This window comes from Xiphophorus couchianus, chromosome 19, assembly GCF_001444195.1.
Source record: "Xiphophorus couchianus chromosome 19, X_couchianus-1.0, whole genome shotgun sequence".
NCBI lineage: Eukaryota > Metazoa > Chordata > Actinopteri > Cyprinodontiformes > Poeciliidae > Xiphophorus > Xiphophorus couchianus.
In genome coordinates, this window is record NC_040246.1 from 3,307,265 (window position 1) to 3,326,796 (window position 19,532).

Genomic DNA, 19,532 nt, shown 5'->3' on the forward strand with positions numbered 1-19,532 from the left:
TGGAGATCTGGCACAGCAACAATCTTTGCACATCTAGACACTAAAAATATTTGTGAATTGTCAATGTTGTGACCTTTAAACATTTAAACCGACTCCTAAATAAAAATGCATTGTTTTCGATCCAGAAGATTGACTGATTAAATGTCACCTTTTTCCGATTTTTGGTTGTAAAACAAGTATTTTCTTTCAATTATGCAAAGATCCACAATTTTGTGTTGGTTCAAAAGATACGATTCTCCCAGAACGCGTCCGTTTCTGGTTGCACCACAACAAAATGCGAAAGAGCTCAACACTTATTGGAGGGACTCTATGTCTCCACTGGTGGCAGCTGCTTTCTCAGATGGTTGCCAATTGAAATGTTTGCAATTTTGTTCTTCACATGAAAAAAATAATAATAATAATTTTAGTCTGTAGTTTTTAAAATAGATATGTGACTTTGAAGAAAAATAAACCAAGATTCCTGGTCAATCTCAACTTCCATCCACATTTCTTAAATGCGTCCAGCAGGTGGAAATTTCACAACAATGGCGTAAATGTAAAAGCCTTACGGCCAAACCTAAAAATACCATTTATACTGATGTTCTTTTTGCTTGATAAATATTACAAACGTCACCTAAGAAATCTAAAATGGACATGGATTTTAATGAATAGCCTCAAAAAAACCTGAAAAATGCCAAACCAAAGAGAAGCTCAGAAAGCCACTGTGGGACTGTTTCATTCTTATCTTCTTCTACTGTAGAGGTGGAAGGAAGTTGGTTTTTTTTACAGATGTGAACTCAAGAGGTTTTGCTCGCACAACCCACCAATGAGCAACGCCGCTATATGGAAGCAGAAAGGTGTGTCAAACATCAGCAATTGTAAGCATGTGGAGAGATGGCCAAGTCCGTCTGCCTTGTAAGGTAAGCTGACTCTTCCTCTTAATGTCTCCCTTTCTCTCTCTTACACACACACACATACACACACGCCTACACATATGAAGCAGAATAGTAGGATAGCCCTAACGGGAGAAAGTGGAGCTCTTCCATATATGGACAAACTTCCAGTGGTGAGTGTTTGGGAAAGTGATGTCACGGGGAAGGGGAGCAGACTGCCAGCTCACTGCCTGCCTGGTTCCGACCCGAGCTGAAAGAAACGGCAGCGGAGAAAACACCGCAGCTCTCTGCAGATTGAAGGGAATAAAAGCAGCGGAGCGCCGCTTGCCACTGTGACAATTATACACACTTCCATTAGCTAATTAGCCCTCAGCCATTTGCAAAACAAAGACATTCATTAATGTTACATTCAGGAGCACTCAGGAAACTGTCTGGCGATGTAGAATATTCATACTGACAAATTAATAACGTCCTTTGCGTTAATATTTAAGTTATTAACGCAAAGTTGCGATTGAAATCATTTATAAAAGATGCTGTTTAATGAGAATAAAGTGTTCAGCCACACTAATGGTGCGTTAGCGGAGGAAGCTAAATGGGGTTTTCTCATTTGTTGAGAACGATTGGTGGTGTTCTGGTGTTTTATCTCCCAAATTACGACGATGTTTTAGGACCATTAAAGATATAAAATCACAATAATTACACAATTAAAAAAGGGAGTAAATTTCCACCAAAAAACAAAGAAATATCTCAATATTTCTTTGAGATTAATCTCAGAAATATTCCAGAATTGTTTTTGAAGTTTATCAGTTTCAAAAGATATCTTGTTTGACTTTTCAAAACTCAGAAATTTTTTGACTTGGGAGTTCAGAAATTTTCTCCCTTTCCCCCCACCCAGAAAAATTCAGAAAATCTAAAAATTTCCGAGATTTATTGGCAGAAATGTACTCCTCATTTTTTTATTCTATCAAAAATGGCCCTCATATGGTGAAACAGAAGTTTCCTCTGTACTTCGCTACTAATAAATGTAATAATCTGTATGCACTATATATGCGACACATAGGGGCGCTGAGCTAGCAGGGGCGCTAAAACAATGGCGGAAATATTATTCCTGGTGGGGAACGCGCGTTTTTTTCTTCGTTTGAGTCGCCAGATGACGGGAAGCTAGAAAAAAGCCAGTGTTGAAAGAAAGTTACGATGGACGATATGGCTGAAAAACGTATCTCATATCAGTCGATAATAATTATTGATTCATTTTGTATTGTAAAAATCTGAAATGCTGCCAAACTGGTGGTGTGACCTTTCCTGTTTTATCTACAATTTTCCCTCCACGTTTATATTTCAGTAGTTATGAGGCACAGTGGCGAAACCTGAAACTGCTGCTGCGCAAGTTACTCATCAGGTTGTTGCTAGGTAACCAAAGAGTGAGTGAGTTAGTCCAGCCACCAACTTAGCTTAGCTGGCCCTGAGAAGCTGAACAGCTGATGTATTTCCTCTGCCTACATCTCCCAGAATGCTGAGTTTTTCTGGCTTAGAGTTCAGTGAAATTATTGAATATTCTATCAGACGTATTATCTATTGATACTGATCACATGTCTATCACAGTATATATTGTTATTGATTTATTGTCCTGCCCCAAAAGCAGTCATGTTGAAGAAGGAAAAAAAAAAAGTCCACTGGTCACATTAGAACAAAACTAACATTTATTACGCTATTTGGAGGGAAACTAAAAGAACATGGTAGTGGCAGTATCATGATGTTGGGATGCCGTTCTTGGCGGAGACAGGGAAGTTGGTCAGAGGTGATGAAAGATGGATGGACCCAATTATATAAAGAAAATCTGTTGGGAGCTGAGAAAGACTTGTTTGGATCTATATAACTACCCAGTATGATGTCATAGCATACTAATGTGTTTAAATGGCCTAGTCAAAGTTCAGACCTACATGCAATAATACTCAGAGTTGTGAAAGTTTTTGGTAACATATGTTATCCGTCTGATCCAAGCCTGAGCCGTTTTGCAAAGGCTGGTTTCGTGACAAAATGCTCAAACAGAACCGCTTGGAGAAGAAGAGAACGCTCCTGCCGGTTCCCTGGAAGGCCCATGTGAAGAGCTGGCGCGTCGTGTTTGGTCTCTGGCAGCCACCCAAGGTATTCCAGTCATGTCGGAAGGGGAATTCTCCAGTCGCCGTTAAGGCCGGAGCCATGTATGGAAAACTGCTGCATGGGCGGCGATGGTTCCCACTGGGCCGTGTTTGGGTTAAAACGCCACGTGGGATCACATCAGAACTTTGCACGTTACAGTACCACTTTTCAGCATCAGCCCAACTTAGGATGGGCTGTGAAATAGAAGATGCAAAAAAAAAAAAAAAAAAGGACAGTTCACTGCAGTGTTTCATCTATCTGCTCTAGAGGAAAGCCTTCCAAGGCTGTGGTTCTACTGGGCTCCTCCCAGTTGTGAATGTGGAGGAAGAGGAGAGCCTCGGCTAACCTCGCCTGTATAAATACAGATAAATACGTTAACGCTGCGTCGTCCACGGCGTGACTGTGTAGAGGCGTGGGAAGAGCAACATGTGGTCAAGAGGTGGCACAGAGCTACAAGAAGGCTACTTCCTGCCGATACGCGTTATTTCTAAGTTGAGGAAATTATTTTGACTCGGCACGTAAATGAAGGAATGTGAGGAATTTATAAAATACAGGACTGATGTGAAGTTTTGCCTCCAGATTACGTCCGGAGCATCCACTTGGTAAGCCAGGATGTTGCCTGTGATTGCATGAATAACAATCCTGGGCGAGCGCCACCCCACCTTTCCTCTGGTTTCTTGTTTTTCACAAAGCAAGTGAAGGTTTCACCAAGCGCAAACTCTGCAGGATTCCTACTAAAGTATGGAATTTGAGTCACGTTTTTCCCAGGTGTGGATAACTTTAGGAAAAAGAAGATGCGGAGAGTAATTCTTATTTCCAGTCCCGTAGTCTAACGGTTGAGCCAAGTTACTTTTTAAAATCAGTAACTGATTTAAAGGTTAGGGTCTTGTTTTTCCTTCCTACATTATTTCTCATTGTTTTTCCTGTTTCCTAATTTCTTTCTATCTTCCTCCATTTCCTAATGTCTTTCCTTACTTTTTATTTCACTTTCTTCATTCCTTTTGTCCCCTCTTCTTTTCTTGTATCAGTTAGTCTTCTTCTACTCCTTCCTTGTATCTTTACTTACTTCCTTCCATGTGTCCTTCATTCTTTCCTTTCCTATTTCTTCGCTCGTTTACTCATTCCTCTTTGATTTGTTTTTCACTTGTCCTTCAGTCATCTCCTCCTTCTAGGTGCGTTTTCCTAATCGATCCGTCTTCACAGCTGTTGACATGTGTAGTTTCTACCCATCAGCTCTCTCTTCTCACTAAATCAAAGCAGCGATGCCCGTTCCCTCAGACAGCAGGGACGTCATGCGCTTTAGGAGTCGCAGTACGCGTGATGCCGTCATCTGCAGGAAACAGGCAGCCAAACGCTGGTCTTCACCTCAAGATGGGTCAGAATTTGTTTTGTGCTTTTCCTCAGAAATATCTTCATCAATTCACACAAAGTATCTCCAGTGGGAATAAAACTTTTTCCACATCAGGTCAGATTCACTTAGGAGTAGGCACAGATTAAAAATGTTAATTTGAAATTGGAAGTAAATTGGGGGGGAAAAAAAGGATACTTCAAGTCACCTAGCTACAAAAAAAATAATTTTTGTCTAAATTATACTATCTATCTGATAAATCCAGCTTCACACTTTAAAGATTCCGGAAAAACAAACAATTATTTAAAAAAAAACTCCTGTTTGATTAATTTTAGCATCATTTCCAATGATCTAACTTTGCAGAACCTTCTCCACGACAGTGTGTCGTTTCTACTGCCCCCTAGTGGCTAAATGTAATTACATTTATTCCTTTTTTCTTATTACAATAAAAATATTTTTTTTTCTGTATATTTCAGTCTGTAAATGTTGCTGGTCGTTAGTGTTTGGCCCACAATGTGTCAAAATAGTTCGCTTTGTCCCTGGAGGACAATAATTATGAAATATTTTATCAGTTACCACCCTGTTTCTTTTTCACCTCACAGCTGGACAAACTTTCCATTACGATCAAGAGCACGTTGCCATGGAGACTGAGGAGTAACCCTTGAATCCTTTATAAAATTTCTTAATTATTTCAAATTGTTGACGTATATCAAAGTAAGTAAACACTGACATTTTGTTGTTTTTTTTGGTCACAGATCAGTTTTTTAGTTGCAAGAAAACACGTGAGATGATTTGTAACTGTAGGCAGATTAAGAACACAAAAACAAAGCAAAATGTCAACACAGTTTATACAAGCAGAAACTGACTGGGAGTCAGTTCTTCAGGCTTCCTGGAGCAGCGTAAACTGAGCAACACTTAATGACAACAAACCTGATCAGAACAAAGCTCAACTAAAAACCTCAAAGCTTTTGCTCCGCACAAGTTCTTTTAGTCGTCAGAGGCAGAACCGAACTGCGGATCTGGGCGCAGCAATCAGAACATTAGGAGGTGGTGGAGGGGAAACCCTCCCCCCCTCCAAAACAAAACAAAAAATGAATACTGAGGTCTCATAAAAATAAACGCCTCTCACGTAGTACCAACACGCAGCTAATTTATGTCTTAATGTGATCTGTAGGTTTGACCGAAACGATGAAGATATGGCCCAATCTGTTTGCTCTTCAACAACAACAACAAAACAACCATTCTTAGCTGTTCTTTAGCAATGTGAGGTCATGTGATTCATAACTAGGAGTCTGAAATGTAAAAAAAACAAACAACTGAGTTGTAGAAACTCATAAAAAAATCCAATTAGTAAGTTTTGTTCTGGGTACAAATGAGAAGAGGCTTCTGTTACGTCTTTAGCTTCTTTTCGGAGGACGACAAGCCCAACTCCGCCTCCTCCGACCCGACGTGAGTCCGCTTCAGAGCGCTCTGCGCCAGGCCCTTCTCCCTCTGCGGCCTGGGTTCTTCGGCTAGCGTTCCGATCTCGTCCTCGGACTCTGAGGACGCGCGCTGAGTGGAAGGCGTGACGGGTCTGCGTTGCCCGTTCACTCCCGGACTACGTCGGCTTTGAGAGACGTCGTCCGCGACAGTTGAGACGTCGTTGGCCTCTCTGCTGTAAGGGCTGCCGAGTTCGTCCGGTAACTGAGGCGACGCGACGGAACGCCCTCCCTGCTCAGTCCTGTCACTCCCGTTGTTGTCTTGGCTTTCCGGAGACATCACCGGACTCAGACACACAAACTCCGACGGACTTAGGTGCTTTTCCTCCTCTCTGGAAGCGGAAGCCCGAGGTTTGATCTTCGGGGAGTTCGGCTCATCGTCCGACGAGGAGGTCGACAGGTCGTCGACGGAGATCGACGGGTAGTTGTACGAGTCGATGGCTGAAAACAGAGCCTGTATGGACTCGGGTCGGTACCCGGCCCTGGAGACCACGTTCATGCGCCGCCGCCTCACCACGTTCTGACGTCGGACAGCGCTGCGGCGCTCCTCATCATCGCTGCTGGAGCTGGAGGTGGACGTGGAGGAACTGGAGGCCTCGGCGGGCAGCGACGGAGAGTTGCTGGGGCTGGAGAGCGTGGAGTTCTCCCTGGGGCTCGGCGAGCGAGGACGGGGCATCGGGTCGAGCCAAAACTCACTTGAGTCCGAGTCCTCGTTGGCCAAGAAGCCTGACTGGTGTTGTGGCCGTCTCCTCTGTCTCCTGGGACACTCCTCTCCGTCTTCCCCGGCGGCTCCCTCCTCCCCGCCTGAGGCGTCGGGTCCTGCCAACGAGGAAGACGAGGAGTTGTCGGAGTCGGTGTGGCGGTCGGCAGCCGAGGCGACGACAGGAGCCGCCGATGCAGCCTGTGTGGAGCGGCGGCCGCGGGCGTGGAGCTGCATGATGGCCTCCTCGCTGAGGTCGCTGTCGGAGTCCGAGCTCCAGCCCTCGATCTCCCGGCGCACCAAAGAGTCGAAGAAGGCCATCATGCGCGGGTCCTCCTCTATGGACTGACTGACGTAGTCGTGGGACAGGCCGCTGCCGCTGTTGAGCACCAGGCTGATGTACTCCTCATGGCTGTAGAGGCTGCGGGACCGGTCCTCCACCCGGCCCTCCAGATCCCCCTCGCTGTCGGGCTGCCGGTACGGACTCCACACCTGGGTCAGACGGAAACGTTGAAGAGCAACGAGACGACATCTTCAAGTTTGTCTTTAATACTTTAGCTTCAACGTATACAATGTTTGACGTCTTTTTTGTAAAACTCTTAATGAACCTGAAGCTAACAGCAAATTTGAGTACGACAAAGACTAAAGTATGTATCTTCTTAATGGACTTTGACCTGGAAATAATCAGTGGTTCAAGCAAAAACCATTTAAACTACAGATTTTTATAGAATCAAGTGTTTTTTATAGAACAAGTGATTCAAGTGTTTAATAGAAACACTTGAAATTGAGATTGCAGGTGTTGTACCAGAAATGAGTTTCCTACGTGACACTTTGGCATGTCACAAAAACAAATTTTGACCCAGAAGTTTGTTGTCAACCTGGTGACTCACACTTCCAGAGATTTCTTGTAATTTGGTGGTTTGGAAATCCGTCATATTGCAAAACTTATTCAGACATTCTGAAACCTAAAGTATCACTCTTAAATCAAGGCTCGTTATACTCTCACTATATGTAATAAGGCGAGTTAAAACGATAAAATATTGTGTACTGTCTTAGAAAGTTAATTTGCTAAACTAATATTTAGGCCTGTCGCAATAAACAATAAATCAATTCATCGCATGACAAATTAAATGAAACTCATTTATCATTTTTCTCTTTTTGCCATAAACTGAATGATAAAAGTCTTCAGTCTGGTGCTATGGGCTCAACTGTCCCTTTTTTTTCTTTTAAAGATAATTTTGCTTACAGAGACTTCATAATTCATTTTATTTGTTCTTTCTGTTGTTTTCTTTATTTGTTGTGGATATTTTAAATGTCTTCCAGTTCCAGTGTTTAAATGTTCATTAGAATTTAAAGTTTATTGATCTTTGAGAATCTGTTCCATTATTACTGGAAAACGGTCTCAAAACACAACATCATCGTTCATCGCAATAAGTTCTGGAACAATTTATCGTCCAGCAAAGTTTGTCATCGTTACAGGCCTACTAATATTAATTTAGCAAGTGTTTATGCTACATTTTTGCTAAAGACCATTAAAAACAACATATTTGGATATATATCAAATTAATATATCGGTAATAACCAACAGATTGCATTATTTTAACAGCAGTAACAACAATAATGCTCTTCTGCTGAAATAAAAGCAATTAATGGCAAACATTTTGGTGCAAAAACTAATAATTTGCAAACATGGCATTTCTATTCAAGGTTATCACAACGTAAGAATCTCAGTTTAGTCCATGTGTCGAGTTGATGGTGACGTTGCCTCTCTGAAGGACAAGTCTACTGTCAAAGTGCAAAAGTTTCTCTAACGCTTCAATCGGACTGAATGAACGAAGAGATTCCCTTCAACAGAGCATGACGAAAGTCGATTCTTACGACAGCAGAGATGTTTCTTCACTCACCTTGATGACTTTCTCCACTCCGGAGGAGCAGATCATGTAGGAGTGAGGGTTGAAGCGAACCTGGTTCACAATGGAGCGGTGGCCCTTCAGAACCATGAACGCTCCGTTCACCACGCGACCAGGCCCGCCTGGGGAAAGAAGGTTCACGATATTAATGCTAAATATATACACATGTTCTTAAAATTGCACAGTTGACCTTATTAAATGATGTGCATGGCACATTATATTGCATAGAAATAAACATGACAAGAAGAAAAACTACAAAATAAGGAAAAAAATCAAATAATACTCACTCATGGTTAAAACACACAAAGGTGAGCAATTTGAAATTGTTATTTTATTGTGAAAATGTATCATAACCTTTACACACTCTACCAGTGTGTTGGTCATAATTTGTAGAATTATGAATAATAATAAAAAAAACACATTTAGTAAGTTAGTAAGATAAAAAAAACAAAACACTTTAGTATAAAAGGTAAAATAAAATACGCAAATGTAAGTTAGAAAATCTGAAATTGATTTAGCATTTTCTTTGACTCCTCCTTTTTTTTCTTATTCAAAAACAGTTCTATAGACAATTTCAATGAAATGATGTCCAAAATAAGTATCAGTATGTTTATGTCTTTTTCTTTTAAAAGAAATAGCATTGGGTGTTTCCTGCGCTCGGTAAACAATCTCCCGCCACAGGACTCGGGTAACGTTTTCAAGCAGGACTGTGAAAAATCCAAATCAACCTGGAATCTGGGAAATCAAACCAATAACTCACCTGCTTCAGGGTCGTTTGGGATTTTCCACATGTACAGATTAAAGTCATCTGATCCAGACAAGATGTACTGAAGAGAGAGAAAAAAAATAAAGTACTGAGACTTAAGTTCACCAAAAGGGAGAGAAACTAGGAAAGCAGCTAAAAGCAGATAAATCCAGGGACAGAAGATGAAGCAGAAAACCAGCAGATCTGATCGGAGAGTTGAGAGTCATGCTATGCGATCAGACACAGAGTTCACATGTCGTGGCCTAAACAAAGCTCCTGCTCGCTGCCTGAACCGTTACTAGGCTTTATGAACAGATGGTTTCACTTAAACCTTTTCTCCCGAAGGAAGTTCTGACAGGGTCGTTGTGGGATTTACATTCTTTTAGACACATGCAACATTGAGGGAAAGAATGTCTCCAAGCCTGTCTGACAGGAAGTGAAAATGCCAAAATACTTTTTGCAGTTTTGTTGCTCAATGACTTGAGAAGTATTTGTTTAATTTGCCTCTGTAGATATTCTCCTGATCTCCGTTTCTTGCTTCAGTCACGACTTTTAGAGAACACAAACACAGTTTGATTCATTTCTACTGGGACCAATGAAAAGACCAGCGAACTTGAACACTTGTTCTTTGGAGAACAAGTGTTCACTTTGGACTTTGGACCAGATCTAGACCAGATCAGAATTTAACTCCTAATTATGCCTTCGTCTACACTATTCCATTGTAGCTCTGGTTGCTTGTTTTTAGGAGCATCAAAGTAAAACCATGATTGCATATTTGTGTTAAAAAATGTTTTTTTCCCAGCATTACAATGTTCCAAAAGATCTTCTTGACCTCTACTGTCTTCGTCTTCACAATCTACAGCAGGTGTGGGCATAAAAAGCAATTAAGTTCAACCAAATAATAATAACATGCATCCGGTGGGAATGCTGCACCCCTAAAGACCCTCCCCCCCACCGTCCTTCCCATCAATCACGCGGTGAACTGCCTCTTGGCAACCGTCTGCTTCAGCACCACACTGAGAAAATCCTCAACTGCCTGCAAAGTTTGAGGAAGTTACTGAAAAATGGAGTTCAGTTCAGATAACTCTTGGAAACCAAAAGAAAAATCCAGCCATTCCTCATCTCGGTCAGAATCAAACCGCTTTTAGCCAAACCTCAGGCATGTCTGTCACTGTTCAAAACTCGAAAACTCATCGTTCAGGCTGTGCTAGTTCAGCAATGTGTGAAAAGTATCTGATAAAGACAAGAGTTTTACAAGTTAGCTTTAGATTATTGTAGAAGAACAGGAGGATAAAATTAATCACTTCTTGGTAATTTATTACAGGCAGAACGTTGGTTTAATTCCTTTCCTATGTCCGTGAAATGGAAACCTTTACTCGTTCTGTATAGGATTTCATGCACGTATTTTCTGGCATGCGCAGGGAGTGCTGCTTTAGTTTTAGTGCTTGGCGCTGCAGCCGCTTCGGTTTACGACTTGTTGACCCACCTGGTCCCTGTCGCCCGCAAAGCAGCAGCTTTTCATGGTGCAGGAGTTGAAGTAGCCCTGGTTGTCGAACTGGAAGCTGGGCAGGCGGGAGTGCAGCTCGTAGAGGACGGGCGGCAGGCGGCGCCGCAGAGCCAGGAGCTGCGTGCCCGTGCTGTTGAAGCGGACGCTCATGGCGCTCTGCAGGGACATGCTGCCACCGTAGCGCAGCAGAGAGCTGCGAGGCACAGAGGGGAAACAGAGCTCGAAACGTCACAAGGCAAACTACTACCCACTTCTGCCGACAGATTTGATGAGATTTTACAGCTATAAAATCATTCACTATACACAAATGAATAATTCATAGATTCAATCTCCTTGATAGTGAATGGAATAATACAAAGTGGAGTTGACAGATTCTAAGAAAACGGCTCAATACATCAATTAAATTAGGAAGTTTTGGTTGTTTCATTTCTGACTTTTTTGGGTGTAAGAAAGGATGATCTGTTGCTAGGTGTTTCATGCATCAAGTCATACTAGCCTTGGGATCAGGGGTGTAAAGGTGCACAAAAATAATGGCATAGCATCTAGTTAAAGTAACGCCAACGGCGCGTTACAGCTGTATGTTTCTTTTCTCACTTTATTAAAGCGGTGGACAAAGAAAGGGAAACAAAACACAGAAATGAATTAGATATTAGATTTAAGCCTTAATATAATTATTTTTCTACATCGTTCAAAATAACTCTGTATTATAGATAATTCAGTTATAGTAATATAAACGTAAAATAGTTTGTTTACAGGAACGAAATAAAAGGCCTGGCAGTGGTTCATCAGTGGGGAAACAGCACCCTCTGGTGGACAGAGTTAAAAATGCATCGCATGCATACAGGGGGCAGCTTCACCAAATCCTCAACAGGAGACTCTCTGTGTTGCTACATTCATGTTTTTCTGCTCTGCATTTTCCCCCTGCTCTGCATGTTTTAGATGTACCCCTATTTCAGAACAGCTGATCCAAATGATTGCATTACCTGTTCTGCAGCCATCAAGTACTGCAGAAGCCTGTTAATCACTCATAGATTCAATCCAGGTGTGTGGCAGCAGGGAAACACCTAAAACATGCAGGGCAGGGGGGCCTGAGGACCGGAATTGAGAAGCACTGCTCTATGGTAACAATCCCAACTAACTATAGCAGGGGCCTCAAACTTCAGTCCTCGAGGGCTGCAGTCCTGCAACTTGTAGATGTGCCTCTGCTGCACCACACCTGAACAGAATAATTAGGTCATTAAGGCTCTGGAAAACTGATCTACACAAGGAGGAGGTAATTAAGTCATTTCATTCCAGTGTTTTGTACATGTGGCACATCTAAAAACTGCAGGACAGCGGCCCTCTAGGACTGGAGTTTGAGACCGCTGAACTATAGGAATGGTGTTTGCTACCTGATGAGTTTCCTACAAAACGTAACGCCTGGAAATCACATCCAAAAGTTCCTTCTTTGTTAAACCAGAGCAGAGATTTTTATTTCTCGTGATCTGGGAATCTTCCAGGTACCTTTTGTATCTCAATGTGGAAAAAGTTCTGTTTAAACCAGGTGCGCTGCAGCTCTGATTGGTATCATTTTCATAACTTAAAGGGTTGTGAGAATATTTAAATTGGGCAGCTAATGTAATTTTACAAAGATTGCTGTTAAAAGCCCAAAACATTCAGACCCGAATCACTAAATGATTTGACTGCAGACAATCCAGATGAGGTTGCGCTTCTGACATTTGTCGACAATAGTTTGTATAACAATTTTATGCAATTAAATTCACTTCTCCTCAAGAACGAGGTGTATTTTTTGCTGGATCAACCCACGGGCGTCTCACCTGCGTGGTTTACGAATGTCCCACAGTCCAACTCCTTCCTTTGAGTTGGCCGTGGCCAGCAGCCGAGGCTCCACAGGGTTGAACATCACGCTGTGAAAGGCTGAAGGGTAACTAGCCAGGCAGAACGGCTCTGCGGGGGTTAAAATAAATAGAAACAAAGCGATGAGAGTTACAACTATTGCTTAGGTCTCTCAGAGGAAGATTCTACTTGTGTAGTACGACGATTTGTACAAAAATGAGAAAGAGAAAAACATCTACAGTGATTTGGAAACATATTAATTTGTTTTTGTCAAATTAAACCCACTAAGACCAAAGATTTCTTCCTCCCACATCCTCAAAGCATTCGTCTCAAATCAGAGGCAAGTCTCTAATGACTGAAATAAACATCTTCTCCCCAAATCCATGACATCTTTCACTGCAGTTCCTTACTCCGAGTCCTTTACGGCGAGTCTCTACAAGTTTTGCACATGTAAAGTCTGAAATGTTTACTCTTCTTTTTTTTTTACCCCTCCAGGGGGTCTTTTGTGGGCTCTAGTGTCCCTTATATGACAGTGGGCTGACAGGAAACGGAGAAGGAGAGGGGGGAAGACATGCGGCAAATATCGTCGGGTCCGGGAGTCGAACCCGCGACGGCCGCGTCGAGGGCTCAAGGCCTCCAAATATGGGTCGCGCTAACCTCTACGCCACCACGGCACGCCCCCTTTGTTTTTCTCCACAACATAGGTCTGATTCAGTTAGTCTGGATGGAGAGCATCCACAAACATCCATTTTAAAGCCCTGCCACAGGTCCTGACCTGGATTCTGCTCTGGACTTTGACTAGGACATTCTGGCAAATTTATATGGACAAATCTGAACCATTCCACTGCAACTTTGGCTGGATGTTAATTGTTATTTTCCTGTAGAAAGTTTGGTTTCACCTAAGTTTCGAGACCTCCGGCAGCTAAATGTAACTACACCAGCTTCACTATTCCTGCAAAAGAAAAGCCTTCCCACAGCATCACACTGCCGCCGCCACCATTATGTTTCATCACTATAAAGTGTTCGTGTCGATGGCGAAAGCTGAGTTTGGCAAGCTTTGTTGAGGACTTCAGTTTGCCAAGGCAACAAAAGAGAGAAAAAAACCTAGCTCTGGAGGGAGATAAACGGTTTATCAAAATGTTGGCTTGAAATGTATTGTATCGTTTGTCTTTTATTGTGATACACTTATCATATTTTTGATTTATCGTTGTCACGATAAATTCCAATTAATGGTTAGAAATCCCTAAAATTGAGGAGATTTTTGGGATTGTTGATTTTTTTTTTCTTTTACAAATTTTCTCCACTGTTTGTTCAATAAGGGAGTATCAAAAAATATAAACACATTCAAAAAATATGAGTAGGGGCGTGCCGTGGTGGCGTAGTGGATAGCGTGACCCGTATTTGGAGGCCTTCAGTCCTCGACGTGGCCGTCGCGGGTTCGACTCCCGGACCCGACGATATTTGCCGCATGTCTTCCCTCCTCTCCTTCCCCGTTTCCTGTCAGCCCACTATCATATAAGGGACACTAGAGCCCACAAAAGATCCCCTGGAGGGGTACAAAAAAAAAAAAAAAAAAATTAGACGCAGTTACCAGGTGGAGTTTGGAGATACAAATCACACTTCTTCACGTGACTTGTGTCATGAAGCAGTACATTATGGGAATGTTTTTCAAGATCAGTATTTGTGTTTGTTGTGTTTGTGGGGCTGTAATTACTGGGACACACAGTCATACAATTACCTAAAAAAAAAAAAAAAAAAGGTGATAAGTAGTTCTTATTGTCACTTTTATTGTTATCACAAAGTACTGTGATGAAACCAAGTCCATATCGCCTACCCCTCGAAACGTACCATAATCACAGCTGAGGACAGTCCTAAAAATATTCAATTGGGTGTGACGTTTCTTGGGATGGACGTTGTATTAACACCTTCCTGTAGCGAACATTAATAGGCCGACACAAAGAGCGAAGGCCGGCTGGCCAGAGTTATTTTCAGACCGACTCGGTCACAAGGAAGGGTTCTAAAATAGAAGTGAAAGGTGATGCATCCCGTTTGTATTTTAACACTATTAAGCCTCGCCAAGTTAACATGACTACATTTAATTTCGTTGTCCAACAGCTTGTCATCCCAACAATTACAGAACAAGCTTGTGCAATATTTAATATCAAATGAGGATTTACGTCTTTTCACAAAATCTGGCTTCAAGCAATATTTCGTTTCAGATGCTTACAAAAGATTCGCTAAACGTAAGACTTCTCCAAATGTTTTTAGGAGCTCTACAATGATTTAAAAAAAACAACAAAACATTCCATAACGACAGCTCTGATTTAACGTTTACTCCACCCGTCCTCACCTCCGTGCGACGGCTCCCGAGTGTCCCAGATCAGAACGCGGCCGTCGTCGGACGAGCTCGCAAAGATGCTGTCGTTGACGGGGCTGACGGACAAGCTGTACACAGCGTCTATATGCAGGAACACGTTCAGAGTTTCCTGACTGCAGGAGCAACAGTCGGCCACAGGTTAATTAAAATCAGCAGTGTGACGCATCAGCCGGCCGTTTTAAAACGGCAGGAAAGTGCTTCAGAAACACAGAGTCGGGGATTTTGTTGTACCCACCTCTCCACGTCGTGAAGAATCACCTGCTCGTCGTTTCCTGGGAGACGAAAAAGCACACAAATGACTGGACGAGTGGGTTTTAATTACAAGTTTATGAAAACAAAGGCTGCGAAGCTTTCAAGACGTGTGGTTCCTCATTACAAAAAATAAAAAAATCTAGCTCATATTTTTGAAACAAAACTCCATTGTAGTTTGCACTGGATGTACACTCAACAAAAATATGAACGCAACACTTTTGTTTTTGCTCCCATTTTTCATGAGATGGACTCAAAGATCTAAAATTCATTCCAGATAAACAATATTACCATTTCTTTCAAATGTTGTCCACAAATCTGTCTAAATGTTTGATATTGAGCACTTCTGCTTTGCTGAGATAATCCATCCCACCTCACAGGTGTGCCACATCAAGATGCTGATCTGACATCATGATTAGTGCACAGGTGTGGTTACACGTGGTCTGCGGTTGTGAGGCCGGTTGGATGTACTGCCATATTCTCTGAAACGCCGTTGGAGACGGCTTATGGTGGAGAAATTAACATTCAATGCACGAGCAACAGATCTGGTTGACATTCCTGCTGTCAGCATGCCAATTGCACGCTCCCTCGATGCTTGTGACATCTGTGGCATTTTGCTGAGAGACAAAACTGTGCATTTCAGAGTGGCCTTTTATTGTGGGCAGTATAAGGTACACCTGTGCACTAATCATGATGTCAGATCAGCATCTTGATGTGGCACACCTCTGAGGTGGGATGGATTATCTCAGCAAAGCAGAAGTGCTCAATATCAAACATTTAGACAGATTTGTGGACAACATTTGAAAGAAATTGTAATATTGATTATCTGGAATGAATTTTAGATCTTTGAGTCCATCTCATGAAAAATGGGAGCAAAAACAAAAGTGTTGCGTTTATAATTTTGTTGAGTGTAATAAACACATGGATGTTGTCATCAATGTATTTTTTTAAGCGCATTTTGAATATCGCATTACTAACGGTTGAAGGAAATGGCAAAATTCAACATACATTTCGCATTTTCGCAAAATAGTTTTCACGTTCCCTTGAGGTGGCTTTTGGCTTTTCCAAAAAACAAACAAAGAAAAAAAATGAGTTAACACGCAAAGGAAGGAGATGGAAATATATTTGCTAAATAAGTTCTGACGTAGCAACTTTCCCATCCACTTGTGAGTCTCTGCCTTGCCAGAAAAATTTCCAAAGCTCCATCTGGGGAAGGAGAGCTCTTCCCATTTTTTCTGACACCTACTAATTTTCAGCCTCTACTTCCTGTTTATTACAGCTTTACGTAGCATCAACATCTGCTTTGGAAACGCATCTAATTCGTCTTTTATTTTCTTCTTCTTTTTTTGCAACATTTCAAAAGTTTGCTTAAACATGACAATTGGATGGATGCGTGGCTCCTGTCGACTGGTGAGAGGGGCTTTTCTCAAGGCTCAAACGCTCCATCTCTGGCAGCGTTGAACTTTGGCGTCGAACTTTGGTGGCTTCATTTAGGCTCAAATTAAAAGCAGGAGCGATGGGTGACACCGTAGCCTGAATTCAGGCCTGAGCTTTTTCTTTTCATGCGTGGGTGCAAAAACATTCATTAAAAGAGTGTGTGTACGTGTTTGTTTCTTCTGTGCATCCGTCTTACCGCCGGAGAAGACTTTTGAGTTGGAACTGTCGAAGGCGAGGCAGAAGATGTTGGAGAGATGCTCGCCCTTCAGTTTCACCGGCTTGGAATGGGAGTGGATGGCTTTCTCAATATCCCACAGAAGCACACGCCGGTCATCGCCTCCTGATGTGGAGAAAAATAAGGACGTCTGCTATGACCACACTGAAAGATTTGAGGAACGCTTTTATCAAGCATTGAATTGAAAGGATGTTTCGCACAAACAGATTTTAATTCTCAAAGAGGCAACATCACAACGTAGCAATAAGCAACTGATCGTACAATAAATTTATACGAGCTTGGTGCTTTTTATTCTGCTGACCAATATTTTTTGAAGCACAATTTTGTTAAGAGACTTCATAAACCATTTTATTTATGGTTTTGGTTGTGTGTGGTTCATATTTTCTTTTTATTTATTGTTGGTTGTTGTGTTTTGGATATTGAAAATGTCTTCCAATTCCAGTGTGGAGTGGAAAGTTTACTAGTCTTTGAAAAGGCAAATTTGCAGCATTAATCCTATTATCAATGTATTACTTGAAAATGGTCTCGAAACAGCAGCATTGTTCTGGGACAATTTATCGTCCAGAAAAACGTGTTGTTGTAAGAGGCATCGTCAGGATTTCTTCAGTGAATTAATTGATGATGCCAGAGCAGTGGGTTTAATTAGGAAATGTGCAAAAACCCTCAAAGACAGGTGCAAATAGTCTAATAGCATTAATTTCTCTTAATTTGCTTCTACCTATCCGGCGTTGGAAAATGGTTTAATCAACGCCCGTACTTTTCCAAACTAATCAGGAAACCCGATGTAAACTGCGGAGTAACTTAATGCGCTATGAAGACTCATTTTTATGCCAGTGTCAGTGACACGGCCACGGGGCTCCACTGTAGTCCTGAAGTTAGCACAGCCAATGGTGCACTCTGAGTTAAGCCACAATAAAGCAGTTTCCAAGGTAAACAGCGAACGGCCAACCACAAGCTGTCACACTGGGCCAGACGACTGTTTATTATCTTCTGTGGAGCTAAACAGTGTTGTCATTTTAAGGAAAACGTCGTTGCTATCACACAAACCTCGCTCAGAAATGTGGAGTTTAGAAATTAAACACGTAATTTAAAAGACTGACATGGGGTAGCGGTGTTGTGAGCTGTAGACTGCCCGGGTTAATGTTTGCTAGCTAGCAAAGCAAGCTAAGCCAGGCTAGCAGCGGAGTCTCTCGCAGGAAGCAGCTGACAGCCGCTGTTAGCATGTTAGCGTGCTAGCATGCTAGCAGGACAACTGCAGCCAACTTACCAGACACCAGATATTCTCCGCCGTTGTTGGAGAACTCAATGGCGTTGACGCAGCCAAAATGGCCCTCCAAATTTTTCTTGTAGAGGCTGGTGCAGCCTGCCAGCCTCCGTCTCTGAAATTCGTCCTTCATGAGCGGCTGTCCGGTCAGCTCCCTGCGGGACAGAAAGCCCACCGAGCAGCGCATACCGCAGCCCTTCAGCTCCTTCATTTTGGCCGCGCTGAAAAGAAACAGGCCTTTTAACTCCACCACTCCACCCGATACATCTGCTTATGTAAATGGGTAGATGTGGCGCACGACTGCTCTTGCTGGTTTGGTTCTACATCCTGGTGGATATGGGCTGCGTGTCCGCTGATGTCGACGTTGTTTCGTACCTGCTCTGCCCGCTTGGTCTGGGTAGTCTGGGAGCAGCTTCGTGTCTCCCCCGCCTCCTCTCCGCTGTCATCCGGCGGTCCACCAAACTGTAGCAAGTAATAATAAAACTACAAAAAATGGCATTAAAATCCGGACAAAATATCCTCAGTTTTCAAATTGTTTTAACCTTTGGAGGCCCTTTCAATTTCTGCTCCACCTTGGACACAAAATACTCCTAATGTTGAAAAAAATAAACATTATTCATCAACATACTTTTATACGAACGTGAAAGGTGGTAATTACGGACATCACTACACACGACCTTTCATTTATTTCATATTTTAACTCATACCTACCTTTGGATTTAGTTATGAAGATCTCTTATTATTATTATTTTAATGTATTTTTTTCCAAGACAAAAAATAATTTTCTTCCCATTTCATACATGCAAATTAAAATTGTTATTTACGTAAGGTAGGGGTGGGCATTTATCATATCGTTTATCATTTATCATGACACATTTCTCAAAAGATTTTTGATTTATCGTTGCCACGATAAACTTCAATTATTGATGTTTAAATTGCTGAGTCATGCAGTCACAACCATACAATCACCTAAAAAAAGATAATAAATAGTTCTTATCATCACTTTTATCATTATCACAATAGTACCATGAAATAATATCTTGATAAAACTTAAGTCTGTAATTGTTTTCCCATCAACTCCTTCCCACCTCCTTGTTCCTGAAGAAGAAAAAAGCAAAAACCTGAGATGCACTGAGATTAAATCACTCACAGATGGATTAATAACCAATTAGGTGATTTCTGAAGGGTACTGGAGTAAATAAGTCTCATTACAAATGTATTTAAAAAATTTTTTTAAAGGATTTTGAACACACTAACCTCTATTGATCTATCACATAAATCCCAATAACACTTCATTGAGCTTCATTGAGCTCCTTACAGTCAGGAGTCATATTTTGTCAACTTCTGCTTTTCAAATTATGGTGCTTATTTTATCACTTTTAATGTAATTTTTTTTTTTTTTTTTAACCCCTCCAGGGCTGCGTCGAGGACTCAA

The 19,532-nt window shown here is 41.9% G+C and overlaps 1 protein-coding gene across 1 annotated transcript; it reads right to left on the minus strand.

Annotated features, from left to right (window-relative positions):
• Positions 1 to 5,007: 5,007 nt before the first annotated feature.
• On the minus strand, positions 5,008 to 18,554 carry dcaf5 (ddb1 and cul4 associated factor 5). The gene is made up of 10 exons (XM_027999819.1): positions 18,473 to 18,554; positions 18,101 to 18,318; positions 16,795 to 16,938; positions 15,148 to 15,184; positions 14,886 to 15,025; positions 12,517 to 12,646; positions 10,679 to 10,892; positions 9,208 to 9,274; positions 8,442 to 8,569; positions 5,008 to 7,029 (listed from the first exon to the last, which is right to left on the minus strand). Exons 1-10 carry the CDS (start codon positions 18,541 to 18,543, stop codon positions 5,749 to 5,751), a joined length of 2,430 nt encoding a protein of 809 aa, XP_027855620.1. The 5' UTR covers positions 18,544 to 18,554; the 3' UTR covers positions 5,008 to 5,748.
• Positions 18,555 to 19,532: the final 978 nt, after the last annotated feature.